This window comes from Oryza brachyantha, chromosome 7 (genome assembly GCF_000231095.2).
Source record: "Oryza brachyantha chromosome 7, ObraRS2, whole genome shotgun sequence".
Taxonomy (NCBI): Eukaryota; Viridiplantae; Streptophyta; class Magnoliopsida; order Poales; family Poaceae; genus Oryza; species Oryza brachyantha.
In genome coordinates this window covers 1,870,805-1,897,144 of record NC_023169.2, presented here as the reverse complement: position 1 = coordinate 1,897,144, position 26,340 = coordinate 1,870,805, and the positions used below count along the sequence as shown (strand labels likewise).

At 40.9% G+C, this 26,340-nt stretch overlaps 6 protein-coding genes across 9 annotated transcripts; 3 read left to right on the top strand and 3 right to left on the bottom strand.

The window, feature by feature from the left end:
* Positions 1–461: 461 nt before the first annotated feature.
* Positions 462–3,825, bottom strand: LOC102711081 (MD-2-related lipid-recognition protein ROSY1-like). The gene is made up of 4 exons (XM_006657395.3): positions 3,645–3,825; positions 3,439–3,540; positions 975–1,132; positions 462–806 (listed from the first exon to the last, which is right to left on the bottom strand). Exons 1-4 carry the CDS (start codon positions 3,742–3,744, stop codon positions 699–701), a joined length of 468 nt encoding a protein of 155 aa, XP_006657458.1. The 5' UTR covers positions 3,745–3,825; the 3' UTR covers positions 462–698.
* Positions 3,826–8,711: 4,886 nt separating this feature from the next.
* On the top strand, positions 8,712–10,800 carry LOC102716334 (probable receptor-like protein kinase At1g49730). Its single transcript, XM_015839524.2, has 7 exons — positions 8,712–8,899; positions 9,019–9,277; positions 9,366–9,418; positions 9,527–9,594; positions 9,760–9,849; positions 9,938–10,007; positions 10,122–10,800. The coding sequence occupies exons 1-7, from the start codon at positions 8,848–8,850 to the stop codon at positions 10,442–10,444; spliced, it is 915 nt and encodes a 304-aa protein (XP_015695010.1). The 5' UTR covers positions 8,712–8,847; the 3' UTR covers positions 10,445–10,800.
* Positions 10,801–11,113: 313 nt separating this feature from the next.
* LOC121055039 (RING-H2 finger protein ATL70-like) lies at positions 11,114–12,037 on the bottom strand. Its single transcript, XM_040526429.1, has one exon. It carries the CDS (start codon positions 11,962–11,964, stop codon positions 11,437–11,439), a length of 528 nt encoding a protein of 175 aa, XP_040382363.1. The 5' UTR covers positions 11,965–12,037; the 3' UTR covers positions 11,114–11,436.
* A 1,044-nt stretch (positions 12,038–13,081) lies between these two features.
* LOC107303413 lies at positions 13,082–15,494 on the top strand. 4 transcript variants are annotated; one of them, XR_001550672.1, is made up of 5 exons: positions 13,082–13,231; positions 13,343–13,407; positions 13,529–13,627; positions 14,839–15,132; positions 15,249–15,494. XR_001550672.1 is itself a non-coding variant. In XM_015839490.1 (4 exons), the coding sequence occupies exons 1-4, from the start codon at positions 13,102–13,104 to the stop codon at positions 14,959–14,961; spliced, it is 417 nt and encodes a 138-aa protein (XP_015694976.1). In that variant the 5' UTR covers positions 13,082–13,101; the 3' UTR covers positions 14,962–15,238. The 4 variants fall into 4 exon arrangements, 3 of the variants coding, with proteins under 3 accessions (XP_015694976.1, XP_015694977.1, XP_015694975.1); XM_015839490.1 differs by lacking the exon at positions 15,249–15,494 and having other exon boundaries at positions 14,839–15,238; XM_015839491.1 differs by lacking the exon at positions 15,249–15,494 and having other exon boundaries at positions 14,628–15,238.
* A 3,402-nt stretch (positions 15,495–18,896) lies between these two features.
* On the bottom strand, positions 18,897–19,376 carry LOC102716054 (RING-H2 finger protein ATL70-like). The gene has a single exon (XM_006658229.2). The coding sequence runs from the start codon at positions 19,374–19,376 to the stop codon at positions 18,897–18,899; it is 480 nt and encodes a 159-aa protein (XP_006658292.2).
* A 3,745-nt stretch (positions 19,377–23,121) lies between these two features.
* On the top strand, positions 23,122–26,029 carry LOC121054934 (glycosyltransferase BC10-like). The gene is made up of 2 exons (XM_040525994.1): positions 23,122–24,415; positions 25,436–26,029. Exon 1 carries the CDS (start codon positions 23,301–23,303, stop codon positions 24,372–24,374), a length of 1,074 nt encoding a protein of 357 aa, XP_040381928.1. The 5' UTR covers positions 23,122–23,300; the 3' UTR covers positions 24,375–24,415; positions 25,436–26,029.
* The last annotated feature ends 311 nt before the right edge of the window (positions 26,030–26,340 follow it).

Here is a 26,340-nt window from a genome sequence, read left to right as displayed (position 1 = left end):
TTTAATCCGTCAAGAGTAATTTTGAATTCTTTATTAATCGAATCATTGCGTCCATACTTTGCATCACTGCAAATTAAACTAATGTCTGCTAAATTTTATATTAGTATAGCAAGCAAAAAGTATCAATCCAAATTTCGTTTTATATTTTATCTCTGATGCGTGCGTCAGAAATCCCATCCTCCAGTGGCCCTGCCAAATCGATCGCATTAACCCAAATAACGAAGCAGATGGAAACTTGAGAGAATAATTAGCCCATCCTTACCGATGTTGACACGCAAAACCCAACCAAATAAGACTAGGCTAACATGGTTTTCCATGTGGCTAGTGGCTGGTACAGCAGTAACAGACTAACAGCACCAACCACCAGATTGCTTACACAAGCTTCACACCTCAAAAGAAAAAAAAAATGGCAGAAACTTTTCTCAAAGAGAGATGCTAGATTCATCCAGGCTTAATTCAACATGCTAACACATTTCCACAGCCAAAGATTGCCAAAGAGAGAGTTAAGTACACTAGTGATGTTTTTATTGGGTGCTCAACTCTGGATAAAACGTCTTAGTTGAACACAGTGTGTTGGCACTTGGCAGGTGTGCGTGGTAGTATTGAGTTCAGTGATCTAAGATAGATACATAGGTGCTTTGTAATTACATCCATGGCGGTGCTATTTCTGCCTTCTGGGTGCTTCAGCTAGGACGCATTCAGATGGTGGCTTCTGACGCAGCGAAACCGATGCTGAAACCGAATGAGATGCAGCTCAGTTCCTCGTCGTTATCGCCCAGCATCTTCATGGTGATGGTGTAAGAGCCCTGAAGAAAAGGATTTGTCATCAAGTGTGGATTGAAATAAGATGGAAACTGAAAAACACATTTTGGTAATTCAGAGGCATGTGAGCTCCCATAATCTGAAGGAGTGTGTAATGGAAGCGCATACATTTCAGACTTTGAAGCGAAACTAAAAGAGATCTATAATCTTACTGGTGGAGTGAATGATGGCAGGGTCTGTTGATGAGACACCATGAAGTCACCGCTTGCCGGGCAGGAAGTCACATCACAAAGCTCACGAGTTTCAGAATGGACATAGAAGAAGAAATATTTCACATCAATAACCAACTTCCCTTTACCAATAGTTTGATCTGCAGCAGATTATCAAGATGCATTTATAAATTTCTAACCAATGCATAAGAGAAACGACATATTTGCAAAAAAAAAATTTGTGAATAAAATTTTATATACGTGTTTTCAGTGATCTAAAAGGAAAGGCTGAAAATTATACTACAACAAAAACACCCCCAAAATCAACTCCAAATTTAAAGTTGAAAATTCAAAATTTGGCTTATAAGTATAAACAAAGGCAAAAAGACGAGACTCCACTCCAAAATTAGACTCCTGATAAGCATATAACATAAGAATAGGATATTATTGAAATTTTGGCGTCATGAAACTTGGTCATAGCAGGCTCTCAATCGGGTGGTAAAACAAATAAAATTATTGGTTTTTATTTTTTATATTTGACTGAAAGAACAAGGTCACAGGTTTTGCCACTATGGTGCTACCCCACATGCAAATTGGCCTCACATACATCTATCACCTTACCTATAAGGTTTCAAGCACTAGATTTCAAGAAAGGGGAAACTAAAAAACCTGGATACAGTGGGCATGACTGAGTCTGAGGCACAGTGCCACTTCCCGATGCTTTGGATGCTTCACCTTTGTTTTAGGAAAATTTTGGAGAGGTACCTATTCTTGCTAGGACAGTATACTGGCACCAACAATGCAATGAGATGGATGCTGCTTTGGTGTCATAAAGGACAAATTACTAGATGGTCGTTGTTACCATTACGTCCATACAATGAATTTAATTAGTCCATACATATTTGCCATGCCATGTAAACAGTAGAGCAGGCAATATGGAGATAACTCAATCAGATGGGCTTACTGATTAAGCCCACAAGTATCGAATAGTAGAAAACACTGGACATGTTTTGTGACGTGCTGTGTATTCAGTTTTGTGTTTTGGGATGTGCTATTCAGTGTAAGCTACAGAATAGGTAACTGGATGCTGCTTCTCAGGCACAATCAAACCATTAAAGAGTCTTGTTTGCCAATTCCTAATGTTAGCAATTATATAGTTATTGTGCAGAAAAATTAAAATGTGTATCATACAGAAAGCAAAGAACCAACACATGAAGAGAGGAACTAATGTTCCCTTATTTACTCACCTACATGAACCAATAAACAGAAAATATCAAAGGCCTAGTTTGTCCTAGTAGTAAGATGCATACTATATGCAGAATTGCATCATCTTCATAACCACATTTCTGAGTTTGTGGCAAAGCCAGTCAGGCAGTCACCCATACTGCTTCTCATAGGCAAGCAGGAGGAAAGAGCCAGCAGTCCTGCCCCTAAAATATATGCTATATCTAGAGAAAGCCATTCATATCATAATAGATGGTACGAAATCCTTCAAATAGTCAAGCCATCACACCGTGGAGTATTCATTGGCCCTATGTTCCTACAACATTTCACAGGGAAAGTGGTATTTCAGATAAAGGCTTAAGAGAAATCAATGCCATGTTATGCCTAAATCTTTAGGCCGCAATCGCACGATCGCAAATCAACCAGGGCTCTATAGTCCTCCACACGGCCATTAGGGCATTCCCAACCCATAACACTAGATATAGTTTCTATCAACTCCACATCATCAAGAAACTAGTACTAGACACTACTCTTACAATGCAAACACCACTATTCCATACTTCAATTTAATGCTACTTATCTCACATGATATTTTGAATATTGTGTAGAAATCATGTCTCATGCAAGACATGGTTTCATTCTCTTTCCTCATTTATTCACTTACCACATCATATTTCATCCTAGATGACAATTTATTTAATGTTATGGACACCATTCTAGTCATTGGGTTAGGAATACCCTTACTGCCAAAAATCAATACTACCAGACCAGCATAATAATGAGCGCTTCCGAGCAGTGTCATCGAGGTCTAAAGAATTTACTAAACATAACTCCAATTTCTCTCAACCACTAAATTAAACTAGAATTGTACACATTGCACAAACTCTAACACCTAAAAGGAAACTCTCTAAGGCAACCCTGTCACTCACTTTACTGTTATTATTAGTACACGATAGGCATAACTGCAAACCACACAAGGCATCAATCGCCACAGCTAATAGCGAATCACAATCCTAACCTCCTCTAAGGTACAAACACTAGGAAATTTCTGGTCAGCAACGAGCGAAATTCTACAAACACCTTAAAAATTTTGAGCAGTACAAAAGATTTAATCCGCTATTTGCCGCCAATTGACTCCAGAGAGCCGTATCCGTAGCTACTACACCAAATTGATGGCATAAATCACAAGGGGATTAGCACACACAAAAGAAGGGGGGAATGAAACGGGAAGAGGCTAGCTCACCCGTGGAAGCGGAGATCTTGAAGGTCGCGGGCTCGCCGCGGGCGACCGGATCGGGCACGATCTCCACGCCGCTCACCTTCACCGGGTAGCTCTTGCCCTTATCTGCACACCGGCATCAACAACAACAACCGCAACCCAAACCTCCATCAGTCGCCGCCGGCTCTCTCTCTCGAGAGAGAGGAGGAGATGACATGTATGAAACTCACTGCAGTACTCGACGTCGGTGACGGCGGCGGCGGAGTCGAGGAGGAGGCAGGCGGCGGCGAGGAGGAGGAGGCGGCGGCTCTGCATCTGCTTGGTCGCCATGGGCGGGGCGGGGCGGGGCGGCGCGGCGCGTGGTTGCGTGCGTTGAGCTGAGCTGAGCTGAGCTCGAGGACTGGATTGTGAGAGAAGAAATCTTCGCGGGGTGGAATTTATAAAAAGGACGCGAAGAATCGGTTCGGTTTTTTTCTCTCTCTCTCTCTTCGAAATTCGCGTGCGCTTTTGACTTTTGGTTTAGATTAGATTATTTCGGGGATGAGACTGACGTGTGGGCCCGGGTGGGTGTCAGTCTTGGATAATCTCGATAGGCGGTGGTGGTTAGCGACCATACCGAGCGGTGCATGGTGTGGACTTTTTTTAAAGGTGGAAAATGTAATTGGATTTTTCTTTTTGTTTGCCGTGAGAAACTGAACGACCCTTACCTAAAATTTTGGGTGACCGTGGAAACTTGCTGAGTAAAATCACTACGGTTGGATAATTTCTATCGTGTTAGACAACGCCATGGCTTTGAAACCATATATTTGATCATTATTTTCTATAAAATATATAATAAATAAATGTTTACTTTTGTTACAGAGCAGTGTTTAAGATTAATATATACATGATATCGTAGTAGTGTGTTCGAACTAAATATTTTATAAATCAAAGAGTTTAACCATATACTTATTTAAGACGATAAGAATTATCTAATTGGAAGTAGTATATTTCTTCAGAAAAATTGCAATGCTATAATTTGGAGCAGGTTTTGCAATATCACAGTAATCAGCCATAACGTCAGGGTACGATAATGATAAATATGATTTGGTTCGGTACATATCACGAGAATTTAAAGTTTTTTCTAAAAAGAAATTTCCAAAAAAAAAACTTAGACCTCCAAATTTTCAGTGCAAAATTTTAGTACTTATCATATTTTTACACGAAAAATATGATATCTTGATATACTTTTTTAAGGATGTTAAAAAAGCTCCACATATAAAAATACGTCGAGAACCGAAGAATTGAAGATACCTTGGATGCTCTTGGCTGTATGTATTGTTTCTGGGTAGAGGTGATGGAAATAGGGTTAATCACCGTTCCATGCTCTACATTAAATCCATAAATTAAGAACCGAGCAACGCACCAGTGCGTAGCCACATGGGTGCGCGAGTACCCTACGCGAGTTCGATCCCGGGAACTGTAACTCGCGTGTCTCGCTCGGGGATTTTCCCCTCACACACGTGTGCACCCGGGGATTTTCTCTTCATACACGTGCGCATCCTAAAATCATACGTGTGTGGTAGAGACGCGTATGCCTGTGTGTGCGTATGTTGTAGCATGAGTGTGGTGTGTGTTAGGTCCTGAGTTATATCCTCCAAAAAAAAAACATTAAACCCATAAATTAACATCCATGGTGGCATCTACTCCATATTACTCGATAGCATCGATTGAAGGACCCCATCCATATACTGCAAGCTGCCAATGTATTTGGTCAGGAACAACATGATCATGTGTGCAGGTGCATCTTTCACATATAGAAGAAAAAAAAACGTAGGCATGATACTCACATATACTGCACCAGCTTGAGTTGATTCATGATTAGATGAGGATAAATTCACACCCGTATTTCTCGCTTTTATTTATGTTTATAAGATAAAATTTTAATTTTCAAACTTAAATTTGGAATTAATTTTTTTTCACCAAAGTTTATTTTCAAGCCTTTGCTTTTAGATCACTAGGAATGTATATATAAAAACTTTATGCACAAATTATATGAGCCAACATTGTTCCCGGATTCTTTTGGACTTGATCAATTGTGTGAGAAAAGGGGAATTGATCAGTATGGGCTATACTACTATGTCCTTGTTCGGGAGCGGGGGTGGGGAGAGTTAGTTCGACGCGAAAAACGTAGTAATAGATTAGTACATAATTAATTAATTATTAAAAATATAAAATAGATTAATATAATTTTAAAAACAACTTTTTTATAGAAATTTTTTTATAAAAAATACACCGCTTAGCAGTTCAAAAATCGTGTGCGCGAAATACGAGGGGATTAGATAGCTTACCCCGGGGGCGAACGTGTCCTATGTTTCATGTGAACCAAATCAAATTTGAAAGATAACAGTACATAGTTGTAGAAGTACCTCTTCTTCAATAGTAGTGAAGCAACCACCTATTGTTGAACTTGAACCAACACAGAGAGCAGTTAGAAGTGGGGAGTGAGAGAAGTTTTGTGTTTTGTGTGCGTTTTGCTACACAACTAGGGGCTGATCCTTTGGTTTTTTCTTTCATAAATGAAAAATATTATGTGAATTAATTGTTTAAATAAGTATTTTTAGTAATTTAAAAGCAATGGTTAAAAAGCAAACTATGATAAAAAACCTCAAAATCAGCATGTGCACAGTCACATCACATGATTGCACGTGTACTCGTGAATATTATTACCACATTAGCCGTGAGGGTTTGCATGCATACAGGTACGTACGTCTTTGGGGTGTAGCTAGTACCAGCATGCGTTCGATTGTGTGGCATGTGGGCGTGTCGCAGGTTCGTACGAACGCCACGCGCGTGTCCAAATATGAGTATTTACATTAACTTTTTCATATATTTTTTTAGCTAGAAAAAAAAGCAATTTTACAGTCCTTAAGTAGTACTAAGAGATATCAAAATTTTAGTACACTAAATTTTTTGTATCTTTTGATATTTTTTTAGGTATTGTAAAATCGCTCAAAATAACATTTGATTTGCCGATGATTTGCTGATCAAATGCCCTGGAAATTCCCCCGTTCGATGACAATCATATATTGATAACCAGAAGGATCTAGTCTCTTAACAATTCAATTTGCTGTTGTTTTATTTTTTTTCTCTCAAAGACAACGTCTGATATCATAAGCAGTTGAATAATAAAAAAACCAAAGAAAAAGCAATTTATGGGAAGAGTTTATATCTGTGCATTATTGAGGGTTTAAAGGCACGGCTGAAAACAGGCTATGCTGGGGAAAACAAAACTCTCTAAAATTAACTCTAATAAGTTTCAAAACTTAAATTTTAGCTGTGGCTTAACTCTTTGAAATGTACTAACCCTTTATGATATTCTACCGTGTTATGCTAGCTGGCTTGACACAGCAAAGGACATGCTATGATTATGAATACATTTTGTGCAAGCAGGCCAACTGTTGATGCATTCTAACCTTCTTATCTTCTTTCTTTTAGGAGGATCACTTGAGATGAAAGACTCCTAAAAGCAATGTCACATCTGCAAATCCTGGGTGAAACTGAAAGCAAGGAAACAAGTAACATCTGTCCTTTTTCTCCTATTTCTTCGTTCTTTTTTTTTAAAATAATGGAATATAAATGTCTCAAGCTCTACACTGTGGGATGCACACAACCATGTTTCAAACATTTTAGAAGTACAATAACATCATGGAAGGCTTCTGAAGAATTTAATTAACTGTTTGCCGCTCTTTACCAGAGCTGTTTAATCCCTCGCACGACACTTCCTCCCTCTTTATGTGCCCAAGAATTTTGGAATATCCCCTTTTGCATGATGGCATGGTCTGTGTACTCTGCTGCAAGTTTTAGTGATGTGAAAACGATTCCCAGCAGCATGAAAATGGAAAAGAAAAGCGGAGCTAGCACATTTGGATGCCATTAAGCATTGGCTTGATAAAATTTCATGAATCAGGTGATGCAAGAGAGAACAGATTAATCCAAACAATTTAATATTTCCCTGACAATATTTTTCAACTGTATAATCTGACCAATATTTCCATACAGATCAACAATTCTGACCAGGCATATTTCAGAAACAGAACGGCACTCGCTCCGGAAAGACAACGTGTAGGTTTTTTTTTTTTGCATAATTTTTCATAAATACTCCCTCAACGTGTAAATGTATGATTTTACGTCAAAAAATAAATAAAAATTAGAGGAAATACTACTAGGTGATTTTGAAAGGCTCCTATTTTATTTGTATGATTGAACTAACCAACGTCCTACATTGATGCATGGAGGGATTATATATCATGTTCATATCCTACACCACAACAAAAAGAATTACCTTTTCTCCTGACATTTTTATATTTACAAGATTATCCGATTTTATGATAGTTATTTATGCACAGAAACTATTAAATTCACTATTACAATTAAGTTTTACTTGGAACGGCCAAATAAAAATGTTTTACATAGAAAGTTTCTACGGAGAGCTTACCATTTAGAAGGTTGAAAAACATGTCCACTATAATACTATATAATCAGTGGTAAGAAAAAATATCTTACATTCATTTCAGGTTATAATATTTTCTAGTTAAATATGTTTTTTCTTACTTGCTGTTTTTTTACGTTCCTTTTGCTTTCAGATGAAGCTGACAACTCTTCCTCGTTTGTACATCCTTACCTCTGACCTTAATTTTCACTCATTGTAACACCAATCCATTTTATCACTGAATTGGATACAAGGCAGAGCCTCCTCTATCTTCCTATTTCAAAAAAAAACTTTTTAGTTTTTTCTAAATTCATATGAAAAAATCAAAACATTCTGTAACATAAAACAAAGTAGATGCAGTAACTTTGGAGTGAGAGGCAGCCACCGAAAAAGCGAGGGAATCATCACTCCCACTACCACACACAGAAGCTTATTATGAGCAGCAGCATATCTTTGCTGCTGTAAATTGCTACTGTAAAAGCCTCCAGTACTCCTACCGTATTCTATAATTTACCTACTTAACTTTGTAATATTAAAAATCAATTAAATCTATATGGATATCTATATAAAATAAAATTGATACGGATATTTCCTATATAAAAAAGATGATCATATATTTCATAAAAATATTTTTTTATTCTAGAAATAACATAATATGTTTTTATCATTTGCAAAGCAAGTGCGTTAGCTAGTATGGAGAGAGAGAGAGAGCAAAAGGCAGGCTAGGCTGGAAGGGGACCGACACAAAGGCAGCAACAACAATCTCAAGCAACCGTAGTAGCAGCCGATCCGATTACTGCTACCAGTAATCACCAACGCAATCAATCCTCCGTAGGTTACTGTACTGTTCGTACCTGCACCTGCAGCTGCAGGACAGAGCTACTCCATCGACAAGGCAAGTAGCAGCAGCTCGTCAGTCTGTCAGTCAGTCATCTAGCTCCTCCTCCAATCCCCATCCGGTGATGACGAGGAGGATGGGCTGCCTGAGCCGGCAGCTCTGCCTCCGCGGCAACCGTACGTGCTTCTCCTTGCTGCTGCTAGCTGTTACTGGGTTTTTCTCGAGAAAGATTGGTTCTTTGATTTGGTGTTGCTTAATTTTGCTGAAATTGTGCACCAAATTTTGGTTTTTGCAGGTGGCTTGCCGTTCTTGAGGAGGTTCAAGCACAGGGAGATCGAGGCGGCGACGAACGGGTTCAGCGCGGTTCTGGAGAGCGCCCCGCGCGGCACCGCGTACAGAGCCCGGTTCGCCGACGGCCTCGTCGCGACGGTGCGGCGAGCCGGCGGCGGGGACCGGGAGAAGGAGGCCTTCTACCGGGAGCTGCAGCTGCTCGGCCGCCTCAACCACCGCCACGTCGTCAGGCTCCATGGCTTCTCCTGCGAAGGCAACAACAGGTTCCAGTTCAGTTCATCACCTTGGATCATGTCACTGTCCTAGAATAATTCTTTCGAATCAGTGTTTGTATTCCGTTTGATGTTTCAGATTTCTGGTGTTTGACCACATTGAGAACAGGAGTCTGAAAGAATGTCTTCATGGTATGTATATATATGTGCTTTGCACATTTCTAGGCAGAAATTATTCAAAGTTCAGAAGCTGTGTTTGTTTTGTCAGTCATGTTGTGATGCTGGTGAGTTTCTGGGCAGATCCCCTGAGGACACCTCTGAACTGGAGGACCAGGCTGCAGGTTGCCATAGATGTTGCAGCAGCATTGGTACTACTAATTAATTACTCCTCATATATTGCAACAACACATCAACACTGGAAAGGATACTGCATTTAGTCACCATCTGATACTACCAGCAGATTTGGTTTCTGAACTTGGATGGTGATTTCAGATTGCTCTTTGTTGTGTGTGATGATTATGATGATGATGCAGGAATACCTGTACTACTTCTGCGATCCTCCGGTGTTCCATGTGTCGGTCAACTCAAGCAATGTGATGATGGATGCCAATTTTGTTGCAAAGGTAAAAAAGGCTAACATTGGCCATGGTTCTTAGTTCTTACACATCTGAAATGCAGTCAGTTGACCTATTAAGCTTGTAACATTTTCAGTTATCAGATGTGAATGTAATCGGTTATGACTCGAAGCGAACGGCGGAATCGAATGCTGCATCTTTTGAAGGTCTAGTTACCATACAAACAACAGAAACAACTCAAAATTTGCCCTTTTATCACTCTGTGTAGAGCATTGTCAGAAACTGACACCGACAGCATTCCATGTGTTTGTGTTCTTCAGACCAAATTCAGCAAAGGAGAAGGGACATGGTGTTCCAGTATGGTGTCCTGATCCTTGAGCTAGTGACCGGGCAATCGCCGGGCGGCCAAGGCGAGCTGGTGCAGTGGGTGCAGGAGCCTGGATTTGCCTGCACAATGTACAAAATGGTGGATGCAGATCTTGGCAACATCTATGATTCCAAAGAACTTCGAAACCTTGTGATCATTGCAAGGTTGTGCACCAGACCTGGAAATGATGCAATGGTTTCTATCCCGCTTATTCTTCGGTACTTGCAAGGGAAGGTAGCAAATCTTGGTTATGAAAGTGAAACCATCTGTGAATAATCTGTGAAGAGAGCAGTTAATTACTCCATTTCTCTGAACCCTTCCTCTGTCCCAAATATTTGTAGAGAGTTTTCTTCTTGTTTCTCATTAGAATTTGTTCATGCCCATAGAGGAATTACAATACAGCAGTTAAATTTTGTGTATGTTCAAGATGAACATGGTATGAAATTCCTATGCTGAACTCAAATAGACAATACATTTGCAAGTGTGGTATTCATCTACTGAAAAAAATCTGGGAGTTCAGTGCAAATTCAATGCACTCTGTATAATAGGGAAGAATTGTACATCGAGTACAGAAATTCTCTGATCTCGATGAATTAATATCCAACGACAGATACCCAATTTAATTGTTTTCAGCTGTACATGGAATTAAATGCAGGACTTTCGTGCCTTTAATTAATCTCTCACCGTTTGTGGCAATTTTTGCTGAGAGAAATTTCGCAGGGCATTGAAACTGTCCAAATAAGTGAAATTTCGCTAATTTCGACTTAAATTTTCGAGCCAAATTTAAATGCTTTAACTGAATTTTGTCTGAAACTAACAAAAGGATCCAACAAAACTAGTAAGTATTGACAGTGAAAGCAAACAGCATAAGTTGTCCATAATCAACATAACATTGCCTTCTTGCATCAACATTAATTCATCATAGATGTTCAATAACCTGTCAAATTTTGAAAAGGACCTAATTTTTTGAGCAAAAGACATTTCTTTCGCAGGGTACCGAAAATACCAAAATTTCGCTGGTTTTGCAAAATTTCTATCGAAAGAAATTTCACTGATGTTCTCAATTTGAGGCAACTTTTGAGCAAATTTCTTCTTGTTTTATTACCATCTGAGACAACTTTTGAGCAGATTTTGTGAGACTCATGAAACATTTATGTACACCCAACAAAATAAACAAATTTTCTTCAATTTTTTCCTACTTCTAGTGATAATTTTCAGTGTACAAATGGAAAAACAAAATCAAACACAGAAGCAGGCCAAGAAGCTCCTCACGACGGCCTGGCGAGAGCCAGCGGCGTGACCTCGGCGAGCGGCGTCGGCATGGGGCTCGGCAGCGGCGACGTCCGGCAGACGGGGCACGTCGGCCGCTGCCGGAGCCACGGGTCGACGCACCCGCGGTGGAACAGGTGGCCGCAGTCCGGCAGCGCCCGGAGCACGTCGGCGTCGCCGTAGTTCTCCAGGCAGACGGGGCAGCACGTCTGCGCCGCCGCGGCGCCGCCCTCCCTGGCCTTCCTCGCCTCGCCGTACACCACCACCGGGAACGCCTCCAGCGTCGCCTCGTCGATGCCGGCCTCGACGTCGCCGTCGCCGTCCTGGCGCCGGGGAGGCGACGGCGGCCCCGCGGCGGCCGCCACCGGCATGGACGTGCGGCTGCAGAAGTAGATGGCGAGCGCGACGGTGGAGACGATGAGCAGCACGCCGAGCGACGCGCCGACGCCGTAGCCGAACCCGCCGACGCCGCTCGACCCAAATATACTCCCCCCGCCGCCGCCCGGCGACGGGCTCCCTGCACTCATGCTGCCAACCTCGTCGTCGTTAACGCAAGCAAGCAAGCAAGCTAGGTGAGCTCGATCATGGCGAGCGAGCGAGCGAGCTGCTGCTAAATCCGAGGAGGAGACGGAGACGGAGACGGAGACGGAGACGCAGGTGGTAGCGTGGCGTGTTAAGCTGTAGCTAGCTAGCTCAAGGTCAATGAGATGGCTTAATTGTTTAATTAATTAGTTCATTAATTATGCCGGATTGATTGGGTTGGATTTAATTTCTTGTCTGTGTTCTGGCATCTCTAGATGTGGCTAGATTTCTGCTTAGGTGTGTAACACGGTAAGTCCTTAGATAAGTTCAGTTTTCAGTTTCTACATAAAATGTTTGATTTTTTGTCTTATTTGAATTTTTTAATCAATATTTTTATTGTTATTTGACGATAAAACATGAATATTAAGTTACGCCTGACTAATTTTTTTATGTTTTTCTATAAATAAGATGGATGATCAAACGTTGGACATAGAAATCGAGAAATGAAGTTTTTCTAAGGTGGAGGTAGTATAAGTTTGACCTAATTTTGTAGTATGGGATGAGATGATGATGTTCTTGACAAGTTGCTTTTTTCTACACACCCTGACGACAACATATATATATATACAAGTCAATATGAGAGCTAGATGTATTTTTCGGATTTGCTACAGTGATGTAAGGTTGATAGTACTCTGTTAGGTAGGGATTAATTAGTATAAACTAATTCTGGTTGGAACCAGCTTAGTACAGGTTAGTTGTGGAGGTATATACCCCAGTGATTTGCAGGATTTCAGTTATTTCTCACCTTTGATAATTATTTAGTGGACCCAGACTCTTAGATAGGCGACTTTTATTAATCATATAGTTTACATGGATTCATTTATAAATTAATGTAAATGTTTTGCATATATGTATCTACCTACAGTGCACCAACACAGTTTACTCAGTTTACTCAGTGGACAGATCCAACGGACAGAGTCATCTGCATCTAATCTACGGCTCAGATCCGCCGCTCCGCCTATGATCTCCTCCATCCGTCTCCTCCCATCTATTCTACCCAGCCGTCTCCTCCCAGTGTCGCGCCTCCATCGCCGCCTCGGCCGCCGCCGCCTCCCTCGTCATCGTCGTCTCACCCGCCCGCGATGGCGTCCTCCGCCGCCGCCTCCCTCGCCACCGCCTCTCACCGTCAAAGACCTTTGGCGGGGAATCGCTGGCAGGGGACGCACGGCATCGAAGAACGCGGTGGCCATCGTCGAATTCGACGTGGACAAGGTGCTCGGCGGAGAGAAGTCTCCACCGCCACCAGGCGCCGCATTCTCGCATCCGTTCGTTGTCGTCCCGTGTTTGGGGAGGGTTTCTGATGGTGGGGTTTTCGCCGCGCAGATGAACAGGGCAGGGATCAGGTTTGGGAGCGCGCCGGAGGGGTCAGTGAAGAATTGGATCCACAGGTCGGGAGTTTAAGGTTTGGGGATTGCTCAGTGATGCGACACTGCAGCGCCTGTGGAAACGAAAATGGCGAGATGCTGAGTCGTTGGGTGTACTCCCTTTCTTTGCTTTTTTTTGGTGTAGCTTCGGGCTGAAGCTGCTCTCGCGCGTGCAGCCATCGGAGGTGCTGCTCAAGTTGGTGACCAAGGACGTCTCCATGCTCGAGATCATGCGTCCAGTGAGGTGACGATTGCTCGCTTGCTGTTTGTTTTCTATAAACTATGTGCCTGCATTTGTGTTGCTTCATGTTTAGTGGTTATTCTTTGTTTGATTGTCGAACCAAGTGGGGTATTTGCCTATTTGGGGCCACCGTCTCCCTCATCGTCGCCGACGCCTCCTCCCAGTTAGCTCAAAGTCTGCTATTTTCAATTTGATCTTATATCTGAACCAATTTACAACTCTAGATCAATATCTTTGTTTGATTAGTGACCCATATTGCGAAACTCATATAGAAATACACTAATCAACATCTTTGTATAGCTTTCTAGAAATATATAAAAACATTTGTTTTTATTCAATTCAGTGGTAAGTTCTTAAATTTTGGATGAATGATTCCCTTTTCAAGTACCTGGTTTGCTTTGAAATCATTGGTAGGTTTGAAATATGGAGTCAATGCATGAACACTTATATTATGATACATATTTAATTGAAATGTTTATATTTTGGAATAAATAGAGTATATCCTTATAACACTTGAGACCTAAAAAATATTTTTTATTACCACTCTATCCTTTTTTCACTCTCATGCGACCAACTTTCTGTTTTATAGAGATTTAGAGTTGTTGTTGAGCCGTTAGTATAACGTTGTTGTATTTTCTCTTTCCCTCTTGTCAGCAAATATTCATAATTCCTAGGCTAATAACCCCTACTAATTATTGTTGTACACACGGACACGCCTAATATCATAATTCATTTTCTAGATTTTGCACCTGGTCTCAAAACAAAATGAAAATTCCAAACGTTTTGGCCAGTCCCTGCTGGATTGCTTGTATATTCAAGCGTACATATCCATTCTCTTCAGCTAATTAATTTGATGTGCACTGATGTGTGGGAACTTACTTTAGACGAAATAAGAAAGAGGATTTAAGCCAATGCGCATGCATGCATCAACACATGAGCACGTGGTACTATAACCACATTACTCGGACAACTTGTTGGTCTTATAATTCTATTGTATTTTCAGATGTCACCACATATTGCACTGGAAGTGCATTGCAAAAATCAACACCTGCATATTTCAGGCATATGGTGTTGAACTGCACATTTTTCTTATCACTAGCCAAATGTATTTGGTGTGCCAGTCTTAGGTTATGCCAATGTTTTATTCTAAATATTTTAGTGCAAATGGTTTCACTAATTAACCATTTTGTGTATTTTGGTTTCTATTGGGTCAGAAGGCTATATGCAACTTAGAACGGAAGCCTTTAATGTATTGTGTATTCCACCGGAAAATTGGCTGCCTTAACAACTTAGGAGTGATCACAATTTATTACATGCATGTTTTTTCCAAGAGCTAGGTCTACAATCTTTCCTTTTTTGTTGAGAGCTGGTGGGGTCATTTGTACGTGATTCAAACAAAGACGATTCTGATGGCGACGATAAGGGATTCAATTGAACTAAGAAAATCCTTGCTTATGTTGAAGCATGTAACTCCTTTCAGAGGAAGCTCATATTGGATGGTTGCTAAGGTATACCATTGTATGTTCATGGCATTCGAGTGTTGTGTAATTAAATACAAAATGTATATGTTATAATGAATAAAACTGATATAATCTTGCCGTTATTTCAACTAATGAGATGCCAGTTACTTGGATATACAATTACTGAGATGTCAACTACAAGTAATCCTTGGTGGCAATATGAAGATGTCTGCTGCTTCGTAGTATGTTTACTGAAACGCTTTGTTCAACTTGAAGACGATGTTCTTCTTGTGATAGTAAAAACAACTGCCTTTTATATTGTTGGTGATCTCATGTCCGATTCTTGATATTTCTGCTAGCTGTATTATTTAAAATCCTAAACAACAGAGATGTACTAGAAATTAGAGTGTTTTTACCCCCACCTTTTATTATATTTGTGTACTCAACATTGTCACTTAAACTAACGAGAGGGTGTGGCTAGAGGAGTGGTGAGTGTGAGGGCCAAAGGAGCAGTAAGAGCAAGGGATCTTGTGAATACGTGAATAGGACAGATGGTCTCAGGGGAGCATGCAGCAGGCTCCTTTTTTTTTGAGTGAGGGGATGAGACATTTTTTCTCCTTTGCTAGCCTGGACATGTGTGATTTTTATAAACAATGATATGTGACTCTTTGGGATTTTCATACCACATATATCTGTTCAGAATGTTACGCACTTTAGTTAATTTATAGTGTTAGACCATGGATTATCTCTTATTTGCATTACCAGATACAAACTATCACCGTGGAGTTAGCACGGGTATATAACTAGTAGATTTATTAAGTATCCATATGAATTTGGACAGTATTAGAAAGTCTGAAGTAGAGAGAGTATTTGGTTATTCGTCTTATTTAATTCTTTTATGTAGATATGTAATAGAAAACATGCTTAAAGTATATTTAATAATAAAGCTAGTTATAACAAAATAGGATAGTTATATAAATCTTTTGAATAATAAGAATGACCAAACGTACCTACAAAATGAACACCATCATCTATTAGTTAAACAACATGGAGAGTATTAATTCACAAACAAAAAAAGGAAGAAAGAAAAACATTAAATGTTTCAATCACGGCCGTTCATCTCCACTCGGAAATACTGCTACTACTACAATAGACAAAACCATAATTAAAAAAATGCCTGTACTAGATAATAATCAAACTGTAAACAGCAGTTTTTAAATGCCTGAGCTTATAATCACTCGCTTTGCTAATTGCTAGACCTATTTATGCCAGCACGCAAGTGCGTGGCCCAATTTGTGTGCGACCGGCCCAATCGGTCGGCCCAGTGATCGCACGGCCCATTAAAAGCATGGCCCAATAAGAGCTGGGTGCCTGACCCTTATTGGGGCCTATTTACACTAACTATTTCTTTTATTTCTTTTAATAAGACGGATAGCGAAACATTATGTTCGAAAGTTAATATCGTCATGTAGTTAAAAATAGAGGAAGTATAAAGAAGACAAATTTTTCTACATGATATTCCATCTTTTTTTTTTGTAATTTGTTGGTGTACATCGTTAAGCGTGTTACGGATAGATGATACTTTGAAAGCACATTCATAACTGTTATTCTATTATCTCCGGTCCAATTGTAGATTGTACCAAGAATTTGTTACAAAAGACGAGAATTACCCATGTGCCATGAGCTTTTAACGTGTAGTTAGAAGGAATGAAGATGGAATATGATGTATGATAGCAATATACTTAGGGTAATGACAAACTTGAGAAGTTGCATGATGTGTAGTTTGGAAATTTGGAAAATATAGAAAAGTTTGGAAAAGTTGAAAATGTACTCATGGCCATAATTCTAAGTTGGACTTAATTAATTAGAGAAAAATGGTCGAATTCAACCAATTCAGGTAACATGGGCTAGCCTAGGGAAAAATTTTCTCTGTTCAATTGGAAAATAATAAATAATTGTTGCAATCATTTAGGATGAGATTTGGTCAAACTTTTGAAATTCTGACAAAATTGATTATTTCTTAAATGATTAGTTTAAGTACAAAACAAACTATATACGTAGATTCTCCTCGATAAGTATGTACTATCATAATATCATGAACTTATGAGGTTTTATAAATTTATTTAAACACAAAATTGTTTGTTGAAGTTTTAGAAGGTTTGACCAAATCTTGTCATAAATGATAAATATTTTTGATAGGAGGGAATACTTATTTTTGGAGTTGTTCTTCAGCTTAACATATTTTTACGATGCCCTCCTGCAAAGAACATAACCTCGAGTGTCCTGCAGCAAAACATTGTCACAAAAAGTTATCGAGAAGAGCTCGATCAGCTGCTATATGCTCTAAGTTAATTTAATCAGATGCGTCTTTTATTTCTTATCATATATGAAAGATATTGGTTCAAAGTGAAAAAGCTTGATAATTCTTATGGATTCACGCCATGAATTTTGTTAGGTACCTGTTAGGTAGGAAATAGAAAAGCATAATGGATGCATATATATTTTACATGGCAAACCCTTGGGATAAACCACAGACGCTGACTAACATTAATCATTAGTTAGGAATTTGATACAAATATATGGGATTTAACATGCATAACGCTCTCTCCATATTGCTTCCAAGGAATATATAATAAAATATAGGCGGAGACAGATTTCCAACTTAAGTGAATATATATAATAAATATAAAAAATATCATTTATTAACATATACAAAATACACATTTGATCAATTTTATATTTTTATTATATTATACATATATATATATATATATTGTATAATTTGTATGTTATATTTGTGACAATTAAAAAACTATGTAAGTTGGACCACCCAAATAAATAAAAATCATGCTCCATGGATACACCCTGTATATAAAGGGAAAAATAGCAAGAGCCCTAACAGAAATTCAGGAAAAATACTAGAAGTCCAATAGAGAACCAAACATGTAGCCTAAATATATTGCATGCATGTATTCTGAACTTTGGATATGTAACAGTTTCAATGCATGTCTAGAAGTAGTTTGGTTCACATGTATATATACGTTCATGTTCCTCGCAAGAACAGATGAAGTCTCCATTAGGGTTTGCTATATATAGTGCATGCGATTACTCATACTTGTCGTGCTAAACCCCTCAGTTTTTAGGGCACTCGGTTCTTCATGGTTAAATAGTTAACACAACAACCATGATTTGTTGTTTTTGAAGTTAAACTTGTGGTTAACACACTAACCAAGATACCGCTAGCTGGGTGATGTCAACCGCCAGTAAAACGTACAGCAAGTAATAACATGGTTTCCATAATGTCCAATATGGCTATAAGAAAGATAAGATGTCTAAAATAAGAGTACAAGAACTGAAATGAAACAAAATTATTTTTACCCTCAGATAATTCCTAGTGCTTATTTTATAATCTCAATCAAGCAGTATTATTCCAATATTATTAATGACAGCTTCGTCTGAGCAATTCTCTTAATTAGACTCATGAAACAATATTTATGTGCAGAAGAGATAGTGTGATCAAGTTTCTTCACTTGACCACCAGCCACTACACGATTGAAACCAAATTCATTTTTCGTCTTCTACACTTATTGTGAAATTAACTGTGGTTGGTATACAAATTAATGGAAATTAATGGAATGAAAGATTAAATGCCTTTTTATACCATTCTTGGTAGATAATCTAGATACTAAAATTTTAGTGAAAAATTCTGGTATTTTAAGATACATTTGTACCTCAAAATATTAAATTTTTACACTAAAAAAATATAGTATCTTGAAGTATTTTTTTCCAAGCATGGTAAAAAAGGTTAAAAATTAAACATAGAGCAGTCCAAGAATGTCGGCGAGCGGCGCCGTCATGGGGCACGGCAGCGGCGACGTCCGGCAGACCGGGCACGTCGGGCGCTGCCGGAGCCACTTGAAGATGCACTCCCGGTGGAACAGGTGGCCGCACGCCGGCAGCACCCGGAGCACGTCGCGCTCGCCGTAGCTCTCCAGGCAGACGGGGCAGCACGCCTGCGTGGTCGCCGCCTCGCCGTACAGCACCAACGGCAACGCCTGCAGCGTCGCCTCGTCGACGCCGGCAGCCACATTGCCGCCGTAGTCCCCACCCTCTCTCCGGCCTGTAGGCGCCGCCGCCGCCGCCCTGCGGGTGCGGTTGCAGAAGAACGAGCAGAGCAGCGTGACACAGCAGAGGAGGAAGACGACGGCGCCGACGCAGAGCCCGGCTATGGCGCTCGACGTGTTTGTTTTGTACAACGAGCCTCCTTCGACGGCGAATCCGCCGCCGCCCATGGGCTCCTCGTCGTCGTCGATCAGATCAACGTAGGGAGAGCTAGCTAGCTGTGAGCTCATTAATTGGGCATGGTGATCGGCTGCTCCATACTATATACACACACACACACAAGGATGGATGTAGAAGAGGAGTGCAAGAAAGGATGGAAGAAGAAGAAGAAGAGACACGGAAACGCATGTGATGATACCGTGGTGTTTTCAGTTGGTGGTCAATGGCGACTTCGTCCTTTTTTGAGGTAAGTTTAAATTTTTTTTTTTGAAGTAAGATGAAGACTTTGTCTTCAAAAACCGTGTAGATCTTGAGATGTCAAGAGACTTGAGACAAACTAACTTAACGGGTGCTAATTATTAATTATGTTTTCAACTGCATACTCCTCCCTCGGTTCTGATCACAAATGTTTTATGTTTATTGTAGGGTAATTAAGGTTCAGTTAAAATAGCTTTTGAAGCTTTTTAATTGGCGATTTTATGAAGTACTCCCTCCGTTCCATATTACAATACTTTCTGAATTTACTTAGATTCATCCATATCTCAATATATATGTCTAGATTCAATAACACACAGATTCAATAGCACACAAATGATAGCGAGTTGAAAGAAAATCTTATAACATGGAACATAGGGAATATTATACTACCTTCGTCTTTAAATATTTTTAGTGTATAATTTTAGTACCTCCAGATATACGGGATCTAGAGATGTTGAAGTTTTACGATACAAAATTGCCCTTCTTTATTTGTTTGTTTGCTAATGATCTATATGGTTGACACCATTGTTGTCCTCTCTACTCGATATATCGATTGGTATCGTATCATGGCTGCCCCTAAAAGATGCTGCAAGGATGAGTATATTATCAAGCCACTGGAAAAAGATTTTTTGGTGTTCCCATGCAAACTTGGATTTTTACCTTTTCTTCGATATGATGCTGTCAAGGTCTTGTTTCAAAAAGGATTCGACCTCCCATGGTGAGCTGCTAAATAAGAAATAATTCAACGAGAGAGAAAAAATCGAGTTTTCCAGTAACACAGTCGTCTAAGTGTTCAGAAAATAGCAATTGAATTCAGACTAGAGAATGAACATGCAGACCACATAGATAGATGGCTCAACTTTGCCATTGCTACTCAAAAAAAAAAAAACCTTACTTTTGATTTCAAATCCTCCTCAGCATTTGATATCCCTTTTAAGCTTTTATGTGCTATGGACACTTCACATTTGCTGTCCATGAGACTTACCACTGTTTCTCTGAATCTGCCTGTGGATTTCAAGGCCTTTCTGAACCTTAAAATGCTCAAATTAGAACAAACAGATGTTAGTGATTACGAAGGCATACAGATTTTGATCTCAAACTGCAATACCTTGGAGTTTCTTGGTACCTTGGAGCTGCGGACAGCCTGAAGAGACAGAGTAAAATTTTGGCCTGACAAAACGTGAGTACATGGGCTAACAAATGTCTGCATGAAGCTAAGGCGTCCTGAATTAGTTGAATATATCTTCACTAAGCTTCCAGGTTCACTGGCTCGTCTCCAGACGCTGACAGTGCAGTGTTTAGAACTTGAGGTTTGGTCATGAATTCAGTTTTACATTCAGTATTCTTGTCCATCCTTTTCTATGTGAGATTGATTGTGTTAAGTTTCTTGCCTTGTTCTTGTGTGTATCAGAGGGCTACTTTGCCTACGATTTGTGCTCTAAATATTCACATATGCTGCATCTATCTAATATTTGTTGGGAATAGTCCTACATTAGAAACTTAGGGAGAGTGACACCAACTTAAAAAGAAGAGAGGTCCCTCACCTCATGGGCTAGCTTTTGGGGTGTAGAAAGGTTTTCTTCGGGTTGGGCCGGTGTCTCCCGGTTTTGGGCTTCTCAGAAATTCTGCCATGCTCAAGGCTATGAAGATTGACACCAAGCCACTCGTCGCCCTTCCTTGCATATCCATCCATGCTGGGGGCCATTAGAAGGATTTCAGTAAAACCATGGATGGATACATATGAAGTTTCCATGGAACATCGATCTCACCAAAGAAGACGACCGCATGTCTCTTGATCACTTAAGTTCGTCGCGAGGAGGTTGAAACGATTTCAGTTTATGAGCTGGTTGATCCAGATTGTGTTATTTGATGCCTCCTCTTGATTGAGCCGCTATGATGAACATACTGTATTTATTTTCTTTGGGGGAAGGTGCTAGCTTAACCTGTGATCAGTTCAGTTCTGCATTTTGGCCTTTTGGGCACTCCAGGAGTGTGGATTTCATGAACAGCTCGTGTGTGCTTAAGTTTTTGGATGATAACTTATTTAGGGCTCCTTTGATTCTAAGGATTGGTGTAAGAATTTTGTAGAATTCACAATCCTATGGATTTTTTCCTACGTGTGCCTTTGATTCATAGAAAAGGAAAAGTAAACATTTCTTAGGATTGCATTCCTTTAGTTTATTTTTACATTAAAATAAGAAAGAGGCCTAACCTCTTTGAAAACTTTCTAGACCAGAAATCCTATGTTTTTTCTATAGCACTATTAAAGGGTACATTTCATATTTTTATGTGTTTTTGATTTTCACGGGATCGAAGAATCATACTACTTCAATTCCTGTAGTTTTTCCTATCAAACGAATCAAAAAGGGCCCTTAGTTTACCTTTATGTATGATAATTCTTTTAGAAAATTTGATCATTTGAATAAAGTAAACATGTTTATAAACCTTCTGAAGGGAAATAGAAATGAGGCACCGCTTTACGTTTTCTCCTTCTTGTGTAATGAATTTTTTTTTTCCTCTTGTGTCTTAACCATCTAAAAATTTAGACAGACTTGAGATTCAGTCCCAAGAGTTTCGCTGTTCTCCTATTTTTTTAAAAATATCTCTTTTGTATAGAAAATTCGTATATGCCAAAATATTAAGTAGATTGCTTTTGTGACATAAAACCATATTGTGAATTTGTGAGTACGCTTTTATCAACCTTGAACGAAGGGGAAAAATTCTATTATGGTTTTACTCCAACTTAAGTGAATGTTCGATTCATAATGGTATTATACGCAGTATTGTAGTATTGGGCTCATATCTCACTGGACAGTACTACTAAGTGTAAGCATTGTTGTAGGGGATTTAGGGTCTGTTCGAGGAGTTTTAGAGTCTGAGAAGTAGCTGTTTGGTAGCTAACTTCTAAAAATCTGAAAAAGAAATCTCCTAAACTCAGCTTCCAAACAGGCCCTTAAACCCGTTCGATTCAGCTTTTGCTAGTGAGCTTACCGTGGCAACAAAAACACAATCTATTACTTCATCTGTTCAACATTATAATTCTTTTTGTCCTATCTACATGTATATATATACATGTGGATACACACATACTCATTAGCATATATATAAATACATATACACAAGAATAATAAGTCTTATAGTGTGTATCATGAGACTATTAATTAATTATTGTACGTGTTACAGTTATTAAAAACTTAAAAGTTTTGATTCTTTTCAGAAAACTTTACATATATAAATTTATCGTAAAAAGCAATGATATTCTCATTGTTTGGAAATTAGAGGAAGTCCAGACCACCCTCCAAAACAAACGGTGCCACGTAGTCCCGCATCCGACGGCGCAAATCCATCCATAGCCTCAACCCTGCGTCCCCGACCGTCCACTCCCCCCTCGTCCCACTGCCAGCGGGCCCCACGCACAGGTGGGCCCCACCTGTCATCGCCCCCGCCGATTCCTTTTAGTCCAGCTCAAGTGGAATGGAAGAGGAGTGGAAGAGGGAAAGGAGCGACAGCGAGAGCAGCTCAGGCGGCCGCCGCGACCTCCTCCTCGCCTCCGTTCTCCGATCGATACCTCCCGTTCGGCCCGCCTGGATGCTGTCCTGACCCCGGATTCCGCCGATTCGATCCGCGGCGACCAAGGGCGGTGCTTCTTTCGCCGGAATTGGCCCCGGATTCGCGCCATGACGTCGTCGCCGTTGGTGCTTACTGTTCTGCTGTTCGCGTCGCTGACGGGGCTGCTCGTTCTTGCCCCGCGGTCGTCGTCGCCGATGACGCCGGCGAAGGAGGAGGAGGCGGTGGTGGTGGTGGGCGATGGGAAGGGGGGTGGTGATGGCGGGGAGGATGATGATCTTGCGCTGCTCCGGCGGGCGACGCTGGATGCTGGGGAAGGCGCGGCGATGGCGATGGCGCCGGCGGGGCCCAAGGTGGCGTTTATGTTCCTCACCAACTCGGACCTCACGTTCGCGCCGCTGTGGGAGCGGTTCTTTGAGGGCCATGGCGAGAGGATAAACGTGTACGTCCACGCCGACCCGGCGGCGGAGCTGCGGCTGCCGCCGACGAAGTCGTTCCGGGGGCGGTTCGTGGCGGCGAGGCCGACGAAGCGCGCCGACGCGACGCTCATCGCCGCGGCCCGGCGCCTGCTCGCCGCGGCGCTGGTCGACGACGCGGCGAACGCCTACTTCGCGCTGCTGTCGCAGCACTGCGTCCCGGTCCACTCCTTCCCGCGGCTCTACGCGTCGCTCTTCCCGCCCCAGGCGGCGCACCACCACCGCCTCCCGAGCTACATCGAGGTGCTCTCCGGCGAGCCGCAGATGCAGTCGCGCTACGCGGCGCGCGGCGACGACGCCATGCTCCCCGAGGTCCCGTTCGACCGGTTCCGCGTCGGCTCCCAGTTCTTCACGCTCGCGCGCCGCCACGCCGTGCTCGTCGTCCGGGAGCGCCGCCTCTGGCGCAAGTTCCGGCAGCCGTGCCTCAACCCGGACTCCTGCTACCCGGAGGAGCACTACTTCCCGACGCTGCTCGACATGGCCGACCCCGCCGGCGTCGCGCGGTACACGCTCACCCACGTCAACTGGACCGGCAGCGTGCACGGCCACCCGCACAAGTACACCGCCGACGAGGTGTCGGCCGAGCTCGTCGCCGACCTCCGCCGCTCCAAGAACGCCACCTACGACTACATGTTCGCGCGCAAGTTCTCGCCGGAATGCCTCGGCCCACTCATGGACATCGCCGACACCGTCCTCTTCAACGATTGACGCCGCAGTGTCCTCCTCTGCGCCATTGCTGCTCGTCCAAGGTATGAGCTTGATTACTCTGCTCCTCCGTCCATTTCTCTGAAATCTTCAGAGACTAAAGATTATTTCTTTATCATGCTCAACTGTCCATCCATTCTCCATGCATGCCATTTGAGTCAAGCCATAAATTTTGCAATTACAAGAGCATGAAATCTGCAATTTAGTACTTATCCAAAACTGCAATCACAAATTCAGTTTCCGAAAAAAGAAGAAAAAAAATATCGCCTTCCAAAGTGAATTAAGGCGTTATTAAAGCCTCAATTTCTTTTTTTTCTTAAAGGTGAAAAAGAAAGATTTGTTTTTTTTATTTCTTGGCCGTATTGGGATAAGATTTTTGTTTGCTTTCACGCGACAATTTTTTGTCATCTCCGTTATCAATCCACATACACGAAAAAAGAATTAAGTCTGTTGCTTCATGTGATTTCAGAAAAGGACGTCTCTATTAGTCTTGCTTTGGTAGAAAATTTTGTACATTTCGCGCAGACAAAAACGGAAAAGAAAACTCTGTACTTTACAAGTACACCCTCAGTTTCCTCTAAGACTTTCTGCAATCCATCCATTGATTAATGTATTATATAGAATAATTTTACTATCCTTAGAAGACACGGAAGATACATACGGAAGATAAAGGAGGTATATTTTTTTCTATGTAAAATTTTATATCTCTTAATAATATATATATATATATATATATATATATATATATATATATATATATATATAATAAAAAGTCTTGTATCGTTAAACGGTGACAGTAGTCCTTAATCAATGAGATCATGGTATGTACGTGTCAATGTTTGACTATGATATCCTAACCTCTACTTGATCAGAGTCCTTGGTAATGCTATACATTTGCCTTACATTTTGACTAATACCAGTTGAATTTTCTCCATCCTATCCATGAAGGTCTTAGGTTAGGTTTACGAGTGGTTGCTTGCACACTTGCACAGTTGCATCGAGTTAACCTATCAAACCTCAGCAGATCTAATCAGCCTGGATTTTATATATCTTTTCTCTTGCAGGAGTTGATTTTGCAGCAGCAGTGGCCTTACTTTTATTTCTCTCAAGCGAGCCTCTGTGCTGCAACTTCAGAAGTTTCAGAGTTTCAGAGTTCTTGTCCTGATGAACTTGGGTGTACACAACTGTAGATTAGAGAAGAAAAAAATCAGAAAGCGACAACCTAATGCGAAGCGGCAGGTTGTTGCATGCATCATCAACTCATCAGAAAATATGATGATCTCATGATCCATCTATATATGTATCATCCAATGCATTTTGTCTAGAGCTAAGCAGCCTAAGGCTGCATGCCTGAATAATGCATTAGCTGATGGAAGTGTCAATTAGTACGTGTTCAGTGCACTGTAATAAACCTCTCTTGGAAAGCTGCTGCTACTACTACTACTTTTGCAGCATTTGTGCATAAGAATCAAGCAATTATCTGCAAGTTTTGTCCCAAGCTTCCTGTGACGAAATTTCGTATAATAAGGTGAAATAGCAGAAGCAGCTGGAGAAGAGTAGCATCTGGATGAACAGGTGAGCAAAAAAAGTGCACAGTAAGCAAATGCATGTGTGTGGGTGTGGTTTTGGGGTGCAGTGCAGACGGTGAGTTGACCCCGGGAGTTGCGGATCAATAACTTTTTATGCTAGTTATATGTATCCTTCACGTCTTGATCACCTGAAGAAAGCTATGCGCATGCATCCATCCATGTGATCTGAAGTTCTGAACTGATGAGTGGCATCTGATTATACTATCTCAGCTCCAAAACATGATATTATTCCAAAGTATATATAGGTCGTTAAGCAGAGATTAAAGTTGAGAAAAAAATGTTTACTACTTTCGTCCAAAATCTAAAATGTTTAGTAACGATTAAGTCTAAGAAGAAAAAACTATCATAGATGTGGGATGGTTGGTGCAGATAAGATGGGG